At 40.9% G+C, this 11,096-nt stretch overlaps 1 protein-coding gene across 3 annotated transcripts; it reads left to right on the top strand.

Moving 5' to 3' along the window:
* The first annotated feature begins 610 nt into the window (after window positions 1-610).
* RPL22L1 (ribosomal protein L22 like 1) lies at window positions 611-4,768 on the top strand. Of its 3 annotated transcripts, none has more exons than XM_025913142.2 (4): window positions 611-709; window positions 2,574-2,666; window positions 2,832-2,953; window positions 4,507-4,768. In XM_025913142.2, exons 1-4 carry the CDS (start codon window positions 701-703, stop codon window positions 4,649-4,651), a joined length of 369 nt encoding a protein of 122 aa, XP_025768927.1. In that variant the 5' UTR covers window positions 611-700; the 3' UTR covers window positions 4,652-4,768. The 3 variants fall into 3 exon arrangements, with proteins under 3 accessions (XP_025768927.1, XP_086530831.1, XP_025768928.1); XM_086674705.1 differs by lacking the exon at window positions 4,507-4,768 and adding an exon at window positions 4,046-4,460; XM_025913143.2 differs by having other exon boundaries at window positions 670-709; window positions 2,577-2,666.
* Window positions 4,769-11,096: the final 6,328 nt, after the last annotated feature.

Below are 11,096 nucleotides of genomic sequence, written 5' to 3'. Positions count from 1 at the left end.
TTGGCTGCTTACATCACTGCTTGACCTAAGTTCTGCCTCACAAGAGTGACTCCATCTTAATTTCTACACAGGGCTAACTAAAACCCATGATAAAATTAAATCACACTCTACAAGTGAACAAGTGAGAGCAATCCTTTTTTTTTTTCTCTTAGAAGCTTTTTTTTCCTCAAGAACCCAATTTATTTTGGCTCCCTGAAACACTTCCCTCAACAGTCATTTAGTAAACAAGACTCATAGATGAAACATGAATACAGACGTAACTTTTTCTCTGCATAATTGTAATTACAATATAAGACAGAAGATCCCAAAACACCCTGAAATGTGACATTGTCTTGCCCTGATTGGAAAGAAGATCTAGGTGATCAATGAAAGATGATTCCTGCATCCCTCGGTTGTGTTTATCTGAGAGCGACCTCCAAGGAACTGCAGAGACCTCTGAGGTCCGTGGCTTAGTGTTGTCTTTAGCGGAAAATCGTGAATTACTTTACAATGGCCACTAGCCGGCGCTCCCGGGAAACCTGACTGCGTAGGAAACCTATCCACCCTGGCCACGCCCCAGTTTCCTGGGTTACCGGCCTCCACACGTTCTCTTCCGGGAGGCAGCGAGGGTACGTTCTCAGCGCGTGACGCAGCACGTTTTGCTATAAATACGTGACGCGCGCCTGTAGCTTTCTCTCTGATCCCACGGTTGGCCTCCAAGATGGCGCCGGTGAGTGAGCGTTCTTTGGGTGGGAGCGTTCTTTGGGTGTTACCCCGGTGTAGATGATTTTTACATCTACAAAAATTTTGCGAGTTGGGGACCTCTCATTCGAGATAAAGGAAGAGTTGAAATGGAGACTAGGTCAGGAACACAAGCACGTTGTTAAAATTACAAGTTGTTATTTTCGAGACTCCTGGAGACTGCCATGCGGTCTAGTAGAGTTCGAGCCCCGTCCGGAACTGGCTTGGGATGGGTGGCTGTGGCAGCGCAAGGAAGGAGGAGGCACGACGATGAACAAGGGTAGTAGGACAGCACTGGGGCCTTTTTCTTTTCAGTCTCGCTTCTGGAAATGCCGATGCTGTCCTATTCGTTTGCACCAGGAAAGAAATGTGGGTAATCGGGCCGGTCTGATAGCCTCGCCAGCGCGGAGGGAGCTCCGAGGCTACAAAAGTTTCAGAGAACTTTAGGACTAAAGGAAGAATTGTCATTGTTACTTCATGAAGGAATTTTTTTAAAAGGTAAAAGTCACGATTTTAGGCAGATAAAAAAGCGTGAAAAGATCTTATTTACGTTGTTAATAAGGGAATCAGACACCAAAACCAGTCTAAAGAGCATTTGAAAGAAGAGGTAGGTATACGTCGGCAATTTACCAGTTCTAAGTTTTGGAGGGGATTTTTTTTTTTTTTTTTTTTTTTTTTTGGTGCAAATTACTCGTCTACCTAAAAGCAAGCTGGCATTAGTACTTGGTATCCGTTTGGGTGGATCTAATTTGGAGATGCATCCTCTGATGAATACTGATTTGTCTGTTTTTAGGACATTGTCTGAATGTATATTGATAGTAGCCAGAGCAACGTTTTACTTGTACAGCCTGATTATGTGATAATTCTGAGTTTGGGGTATGGCAAACTAAAGTTACATATGTTTTTTAAATTACATACTTGAATTAAATATCTCCTTCCTCTCTCTTATAACACAATAATGATTTAATTCTGTAGGCTTGAGTGGATAGAGTATCCTGTTCTGGTGTATAACTGAGCTTGGGCAAAGTGGTGTATAGTACCTGTTTCCCATAGGGCCTGGCCTATAGTAAATAGTACCTGATAAATTTAAAATTGAACATCAGGGGCGCCTGGGTGGCGCAGTCGGTTAAGCGTCCGACTTCAGCCAGGTCACGATCTCGCGGTCCATGAGTTCGAGCCCCGCGTCGGGCTCTGGGCTGATGGCTCAGAGCCTGGAGCCTGTTTCCGATTCTGTGTCTCCCTCTCTCTCTCTGCCCCTCCCCCGTTCATGCTCTGTCTCTCTCTGTCCCAAAAATAAATAATCGTTGAAAAAAAAAAAAAAATAGAAAAAAAAAAAATTGAACATCAGTGACTTGGAAAATACTAAAAGCCCATAAAACTTTTCTTGATAATTGGAACAGAATAGACTTGGTTAGAGGTTCAAACCAACCCCAGGTCGTGGTTTAATTTTAATTTACAGTAGAAAGTAAATTGATTCTCTTATTAATCTTTTCCAGTTGTAAATATAGGATTCTTTGGAATTTTCTCATTCAGAGAACTAATAGTGGCTACCCGTACGCTTCATGCTTCCTTGAGTTTTGCACTTTTGAGACACTTGCATGGTGAACAGGGAGGATTACCATTGGATATCACAAAAACCCGGTTTAAACAAGTTAAGGAGTGTACCCCTTTTCTGACAGACTAAGAAAAAGGGGTATACCCAATAGATAAATTCAGCGACTTTTTACAATTTTGCACCATTTCATAATATGACACCACAGTACACTGCATCTTTGGGCTGATAACAGATTTTAAAGTTTTGCAATATAAAAATGAGTGAATGGACTAGTCCTAATTATGTTAACTATCTGTAGCAGAAAGACAAGAAGCCTAAGAAGTCAACCTGGAAATTTAATTTGGACCTTACTCATCCAGTAGAAGATGGAATTTTTGATTCTGGAAATTTTGTAAGTATCACTCTCCTTGGCTTGTTTTTATCATTGTAGTAGAGTGCTTAATGATTTAAGTATATAATTCTTGATTTTAACCTAAGCTCTATTCCTAGGGTACCTTCCCTAGTGAAAATCTAGGGTTTTCTTCCCTAGTTTTGCATTTTTTCTGTTTTAAAATAGGAACAGTTTCTACGGGAGAAGGTTAAAGTCAATGGAAAAACTGGAAATCTGGGGAATGTTGTTCACATTGAACGCATCAAGAATAAAATCACAGTTGTTTCTGAGAAACAGTTCTCTAAAAGGTTGGTATTTGTTTCCCATAATATTTTAGTGAAATGATGGTAATTGTGAATATTACAGAATACGTAATCCTAATATTTTCTCTTCATATGCAGGGATAGATGTGTTGATACGTTCAGAGATGCACATGAAAAGTGTTTTGAACTTCCTAATAGCCTGCGTGAATGGAAAATATATTCAGTAACTGGGCCAATTACTTAGGCTGGTTGTCAGTAAGCATAAATTTTTGCTGGAATATAGGCTCCTGTCCAGTACATTATAGTCCCTGAAATCCAAATTATATATAAGCTTTAATGATGTTAGATGATTTAATATTAGAATATGTTGCAAGAAACGTGTCTAATGTGTAACTTGAAAGTAATGTCTCAATTTGCCTGATGTAAATGTTTTCATATATATATATATATGTATGTATGTGTGTGTGTATATATATATATACATATATAATTTAAAGGTTTTGGTGGTTGGTTTAGTATAGGCAGGTAGTCAAAGGTAACATTTTGCTGCCGGTTTTAGTTCATTTAATTTACTCAACAAATTTATATGGTAGCACTGTTGTAGGATTGGATAGCCCAGCAGTGGGCCAAGAAGCCAAGTACCTACCACCAAAGGAGCTTAAATTCTAGTGGAGACAGTGAAGTGCAGTATTAAGTAGTTGAGAAGTGAAGCTGAAGACAACAAACTTAATGTGAGAATAGAGGAGATGGTAGTGGCTTGGACTCAAGTAGTGCCGCTTGTTAGCTGTTTGGTTAATCATTAGGGATTCGGGGGTGAAAACGTAATATTCTCAGGGATCTTATAATAGGCACATAATTGTAAAATGCAGTGCTATAATAGCTGTGTTGAAGGTAGAGATCGGGCCAAGAATTTGCAGAGAACCTGCGATCAGCAGTGTTGCCAGTCGAATGATGTAATTCCTGCCAGAGGGACCGGCATTAAGAAAGAAAAACAGAAGCTTGAGGAATGCTTGGTAGTTGAGAATTACTGTAAAGCATAAATGGAAGAGAGTGGCTGGAGTGATGAAATGAGACCATGCTGAAAGTTTTTTGTAAGAACTGAGCCATATGCTAGTTGCAGGTGTGCTGATCTTTTAGGTTCATCTATTTTGAGAGAGGAGGAGAGAGAATCCCAAGCAGCCTCCACCAGGCTGGATTCCAGAACCCTGAGGTCATGACTGGAGCGAAATCAAGTCAGTTGTTTACCTGACTGAACCACCCAGGCACCCTAATGAGATTATGTATTTAATTAAAACGTAATCTTGTTATGGCAGTAAAACTGAAGAGCAAGCTACTGTGGCTCTCTCTTTAGCTTCAACATAAAGGACGTTTATTTTAGGGAGGTGGGGGAATAGGGTTTGTAGGACATGAACTGATTCTAACTGGGGTTGAGAAGCTGCCTAATTCTTCTGACCCCAGCAGCCTTCCACAGTGTTTGATACAAATGAAATATTTTGGAGGGAACATTAAAGATGAATACAACTGCATGTCTTATATGATAATCCTGTGCGTGGTAGATAATTATGTTTCCTAATGAAATTCATGTTTTTATCTTACAGGTATTTGAAATATCTTACCAAGAAATACCTTAAGAAGAACAATCTTCGTGATTGGCTTCGTGTGGTTGCATCTGACAAGGAGACTTACGAACTTCGTTACTTCCAGATTAGTCAAGATGAAGATGGATCTGAATCTGAAGACTAGATAAGGCAACCTCTTACAGGGTTTTGCTTGCTAATAAAACAAATGAAGCATGCAAAGGAAAGAAACATCTAGAAATGGACTTTTAGTTTATTGGTGAATAAAAAACACTGTCCCTTTGTGTTAAGCTTCTGCCTCTTCTGTTTTAAGTGTATGTTTACATGATTCTGGCCTTTCCTTTGATAGTTTTTGTAAGCAGTATTTAAAGATTACTTATTTTGAGAGAGTGTGCATGGGGTGAGGGGCAGAGGAGACAGAATCCCTCGCAGGCTCAGCACAGAGCCCAATGAAGTGCTCAATCTCCTAATGAGCTGAGCGCCCCTGGTGCTCCTGAGCAGTATAAATTGCGTATAGCTGGTAGAATTTTTGTTTTTCAGGATTTCTGAAGTTGTACTCCTTTTATGGGTGTCCTCAAAGTATGTAGTGATGCATAGGAAATAATGAAGGGCGGTATTGTGTATGATTATATAGTGAAATATTTTAAATTGTCTTGACAGTCTTAAACATTTTTGTACATTTTGAAAATGGCAATTCTGAGTGCCTAGAATAGTTCTTGCACGTAAGTGCTCACAACTGAAGCACTTGTGCCCTCTGCTTCAGAGGATGCGGACTCCTAATTCACATAAAAACCATGCGTGAGCAGGGCACGGCTCTAAACCAATGTTTAATTGCCTGTTTGACATCTCAAACCAGATGCCTTGTAAGCACTAGAATCTCAAAACCTTCCAAGTCAGAACCATTGATCTCTTACCCACTAAATCTGCTTTTGTGTTCCTTGTCTGAATAATTTACTTAGCCAGTTAGACTCTTGTCCCCTCTTTGACACCTCCTTACTGGTAATTCTAAAAGTGGTTGTCTATCGATTAGTTCTCAGTGGATGGACCCTTTCCCCCGAATAGTCTTTGAGCAAAGCAGAATGGTTTGGTAAAATTCAGATTGCAGGAGAAAAGAATACTGGGATGGGGTACTAGAGCCATACCAATTTTCTTGTTTTCCAGTGGTCCTAAGTAATGCGTCTTTTTCCTTTTCTAACCTGAAGGTGGTAACTCAGGTACTTGGAACACAGGCCCTGATACCAGTAGAATCATGTTGCAAAAATAGCATCTTGACTATAACAACCTGATGTACACATTTACTTAATTGGTTTGGGAATGTTTGGAATAATTAATGTTAATTCTTTTGGGACGCCTGGGTGGCTTAGTCAAGTGTCCGACTCTGGCTCAGGTCATGATCTTATGGTTCATGAGTTCAAGCCCCATATCGGGCTCTCTGCTGTCAGCATGGGGCTTGCTTGGGATCCTCTGTCCCCCCCTTTCTCTCTGCCCCTCCACTGTTCTCTCAGACATTTAAAAAAGGGCTACTGGGTGGCTCAGTCAATTGAGCATCTGACTTGGGCTTGGGTCATGATCTCACTGTACCTGGTGAGATCTCACCGTTCTGTATCAAGCTTGCTGTCAGCGTAGAGCCTGCTTTGGATGCCGTCCCCGTCTCTCTCAGCCCCTCCCCTGCTCTTGCTCTCTCAAAATAAACCGAAAATATTTTTAAATGTTAATTCTCTTGATTTTTAAGAACTTGAAGTGGTCCCTAATATTATTAAGCTACTACCCTAGTACAACAACTCCTTTGTTCTTTTCCTGACAATAGTAATAACCTCTTAACTGCCTTGTTTGAATTGTTCGTGTTTTCTACCAATAGTTACCAAGATCCTACTGTGCTTCCTTTGTTGAGCATTGTGGATACAAGGGACTAAAAACAGCCTACTCTAGTATGGTGAGGGAAACTGACTAGATAATCCCATAAAAACTTGAGTACAACAAAGGAGAGGCGTTTATAAAAGGGATTTGATCTAGTCAAAGGAGGTAACAGGAAGTATTTGAGCTAACCTAGAACAGACATGGTATTAGCTGGGTAAAGGAAAATGGGTGTTTCAGGCAGAACAGCATAGGTACAATTCTCAGGACATTGAGAATCTGGTTAGTATAGAGTCTACCTGGAATAGAGTGATTATGAGAAGAATTTGGAAAGGTAGGTGGAAACCAGCCCCATGCAGGACAGAAATCCATGTTTTCTTTTATCCTGAGAGCAATGGGAAGCTACTGAATTTTAAATAATGTGATACAATGCGATCCACATTTTGAAAAAGATCTTTGTGTTGTGGAGAGTGGTTTTCAGAGGCGTCACCTCATTCTCTCTACCACGCCTTCAGCTCAGGTCACAGAGAGTTCCTTATTGTTCCTGAATATACCAGAGGCACCCCTGCCTCAGGGCTTACTCTGCTCGCCCCTGTGCCTGCCTGGATGCTTCTCCCCTAGATGTCTAGTTGGTCTTTACTCTGAGCTCTTCTCAGTAAAGCCTTTCCTGACCCTATTTACAAGTGCAACACTCCCGTAATTCCCTATCTCCCTTCTTTTTCTCCTATTTACCATGTACCATAGGCATTTTACTTTACTCTCTGTCTTCCTCCACTGGTGTATAAGCTTTCCAAAGACAAGTGTTTCTCTTTCTGATACTGCAATATGCAGCTGGCTCTCAAAAAACTTGTTTTTCAAAATAATAAAATGTATATTGATACGTCCAATTCAAATCTACCATGACAGTTTTTACGTCATCTATTGTATAGTCCTATTTCCTTTCTCTATGCTGAAAATTTCAGCGACACCAACACAAGTATTTATTTGCTTTACCTCACAATACATATGTAATAGTCACCAAAAGCAAAACCAATATTACTACCCTTAATATACTTTGCAATTTAAGATTGTTTTGGAGTTCTTTTTGTCCTTATTGTATATCCCACTAGGAATGAACAAAGTCCTGTGTTTTAAAGTCACTAGAAATGATTCATCTCTCTGTGGTTTGGGCACAAACTCGACATACAGGTTCATTTGTTTCATTTTACTTTTGATTTTAAAAAGTTCACTTAAAATCTTTTTCTATTTTATAATTGTGTAAAATGTTTACAAGGTTCCAAAGTCCCAAACAAAGTATATTTAAAGAAGACTAGGGACGCCTGGTTGGCTCAGTGTAGAACTCTTGATTTTGGCTCAGGTCATGATCTCATGGTTGTTGAGTTCAGGCCCTGTATTGGGCTCTGTGCTGACCATGCAGAGCCTGCTTGGGATCCTCTCCCCTGCCCCCCTCTGTGCCCCTCCTCTGCTCACATACTCTCTCTCAAAATAACATATAGATATATATCTATATATAGATATATATAGATATATATATATATAGTTTATTCAACCATTTGTTTACTGATAGACATTTGAATTGTTTCCAAACTTTTGCTACTATAATTAGTGCTGCAGCGAAAAGCCTCTATCACATGCCTTTTCTTATTTTTGCCATTAAATCTTTGGAGTGGATCCCAAGAAGTGACACTCTTAGGTCAAAAGATAAATGAATGTGTAATTTCAATATATATTGCCAAATTTCCCCCCATGCTCACACACACTATCCTCTCTACCAGGAGTGTATGAAAATGTCCATTTTCCCATGGACTTAGCAACAGATTATGTTGTCCATTTGGTTTTTTTGGTCTATCTGATAAGTGAGACATTGTTTTCAGGATAGTTTAAATTTTCATTTATCTTATGAGTGAGGATAAATGCCACTTAATAAGTTAATAAAGGACCGTCGCCTGTTTGTTATCTCTAGGGCATACACAGGATTCTTGGTCTTTTTATTTTTTATTTTTAGGCACTCCCTGTATATTAAGGCTATCAAACTCTTGTCTGTGATGTATGTTGCACAGTTTCTTTTCAGTTTGTCATTTGTTTTTTCCCCATACTTATGGTGTTTGCTTTTGTCTTGTTGCTTTAGAGGCATTATTTTTATTTTTATGTAATTAAATCTATTAATCTTTTACTGATTATTACTTCAGGATTTTGAGCCATGGTTGGAAAAGTTTTCCCATTTTTAAGTTGCAGAAGAATTCATGTTTTCTTCTAATGCTGGTATGGTTTCATTTTTAAACTTTATGTTCTATTTTGAATTTATCCTGGTTTACAATTTGAAAAGTAAATCCAATGTAACCTTTCTTTTTCCCACGTGGCTACCCACTTACACGGTTACCCCTGATTACAAAGTACTCGGGAAGTCTGGATTAGCATTGATTTTCCTACTTGTCTGGAAATCCTTCCCGTGGTGCTGCTGAGGTGGTTGCAACTGTCTACATTTGCAGCCTCAGTGTGCTTGGATGATATAAATGCCAGAAGGGCCACTTATAAATACAGTGGTGCCATTTGTAAAGGGCTTTCTCTTCCTCTTTTTTGATCCATCACCAGCCCTGTGTGGCAGAATATTGTCTTCCCCATTTTGCATATGAGGAAACCGAGTCTCGGATGAACTGGCTGCCCCAGGATCTCCCTGTGCCATCCACCTCTCAGTCCTGACCCAGTGCTTCACCTGCCCTGGGGCGGGGCCACTTCCTCCCTGCACAAGGCCATGGTCAGGCATGGGGCGGAGGAGGAGCACTGATCTGGGGGTTGAGAGCTCTGCCTTGCTGACTACTGGCTATGCAACCTCAGACAACCCCTCTTTGCCACCTGAGTCTCCGCATCTGTGTGTAAAGAAGTGGTTGTAAATAAGCCGGCATTTCTCGGTTTAGGAACCCCGCCTCCTTTTGATGAACACAGACCCGTCGTGTTGCCTTGCTCAGGTCTGATTGCCCTCCCCATGATATGGCTGATGCCTATAAATATCCACACCAACCAAGGTTTTTTGGTATTTTTTTTTAAGTTTATTTATTTATTTTGAGAGAGAGAAAGAGCGAGTGCGTGAGTGTGTGTACACACAAGCAGAGGAGGGAGGGGCAGAGAGAGAGAGAGAGAGAGAGAGAGAGAGAGAGAGAGAATCTTAAGCAGGCTCCACACTCAGCATGGAGACCAACACCGGGCTTGTTCCCACGACCCTGGGACCATGGACAGATATCACTTTTTTTTTTTTTAATATTTTTTTTTAATTTTTTTTTTTAACGTTTATTTATTTTTGAGACAGAGAGAGACAAAGCATGAACGGGGAAGGGTCAGGGAGAGGGAGACACAGAATCTGAAACAGGCTCCAGGCTCCGAGCTGTCAGCACAGATCCCAACGCGGGGCTCTAACTCACGGACGGCGAGATCATGACCTGAGCGAAGTCGGCCGCCCAACCGGCTGAGCCAGCCAGGCGCCGCATGGACGGATATCAAGAGTTGGTTACTCAACCCGCTGAGCCACCCAGGCGCCCCAGTTTTTTGGTATGTCTATTCCAAAACACAACAAAGTAAGGTTCTTTAAATTTCGTAAATATAAACTTACAATATTAGATAAGGTTTTTAAGACATGCATGCTCCTTGAAAGTAGCATATGTCCCCTCCCCCACAAGATGTGGTACTCTCTCAAGTTTTTCCCTGTCCTAGCTTTTTGTGTGATTCAAAAAAACCAGACCTGGGAATCAGGATCTACTATCTCAATTATGAATGATTGGATAGGTTTTTCCCCCAAGGGAGGGATCCATTAACATGCAAATGTTCTTTACCTCTTCTCCCTGAGGCAGAATGGTGAATTCCACAGATCCTAGGCATGTCACAAAAGTGTGGTCATTGATTGCTATTTTGCCAGGCTCTGTCCTGAAAGCTTATGGGTGACTTAGATGTGCTTTCTGTACCCAAAGAGCCTCAGTTTTAAGGGGGGCAGCAAACATAGGAACACACAATTTAGGTAAGTGTGGCCAGTGCCATGATAGAGACATAACAAGGTGCTTTGGAAGCACCTATACCCTGCAGAGTGGGAAAGGTAATCCAGAAACGCCTTCTGGAGGAGGCCGCTGACCTTGAGCTGTCTTTAGGGAAGGATGGAAGTTAATGGGACAAAGAAGGAGAAAGGGATTCTAGGCACCAGTGGCCTTCTCTTTTAGAATCTTTACACACTATATCTCATTTAATCTCTATAGCTATCCTGCAAATTGCTATTATTTCCCTTTCACCAATCAGAAAATCAAGGACTGAGAGTGCTAAACAGACTACCTACGGTCACACAGCTAATAAGTTCCAAACTGGAACTTAAACCCAGGCCCATTTGATTTCAATGCTCATGCTCTGTAAATGGCTCAGTGTCAAAAGGTTTCTAAACTTCTCTCGGCCAGGCAATCCTTTCTCAGAGTGATGCACATTCGACTGGCTCCATTCAGCTTCTTGGGAGAATCAAGCATTTTTTTTTTTTTTTCCTGCCTGAGACCCACCAATTGGCCTGATAAAGGTTGTCTGGCACACACCTTTGTCGTAATAAAATCAATCATGGGGGCGGGCCCACTGCTTGGAAGGCACGGGATTGGAAGATTCCTTATTTCATCACCCTTATTCTTTTCATGCAGGCATGAAACAAACTTTTACAATGGGACTTCTCTCCCTTTTCTCTCCCTTTCCAGCTGTGGTCCCCAAAACTGAGAACAAAACTAAAAATATGCCCATTT

The sequence above is a fragment of the Puma concolor genome, chromosome C2 (genome assembly GCF_028749965.1).
Source record: "Puma concolor isolate L17-30 chromosome C2, mPumCon1.1.hap2, whole genome shotgun sequence".
In the NCBI taxonomy this organism is placed as follows: domain Eukaryota; kingdom Metazoa; phylum Chordata; class Mammalia; order Carnivora; family Felidae; genus Puma; species Puma concolor.
Note: the sequence above shows the minus strand (reverse complement) of the source record. Positions and strands in the feature narration are given on the sequence as shown.

Bases quoted from the DNA above. Each gene is read 5' to 3' on its own strand.
- RPL22L1 (XM_025913142.2), top strand. The intron at 2,667-2,831 runs GTAAGTATCACT...GTTTTAAAATAG, and splicing joins TTTTTGATTCTGGAAATTTT to GAACAGTTTCTACGGGAGAA. The intron at 2,954-4,506 runs GTTGGTATTTGT...TTTATCTTACAG, and splicing joins GAGAAACAGTTCTCTAAAAG to GTATTTGAAATATCTTACCA.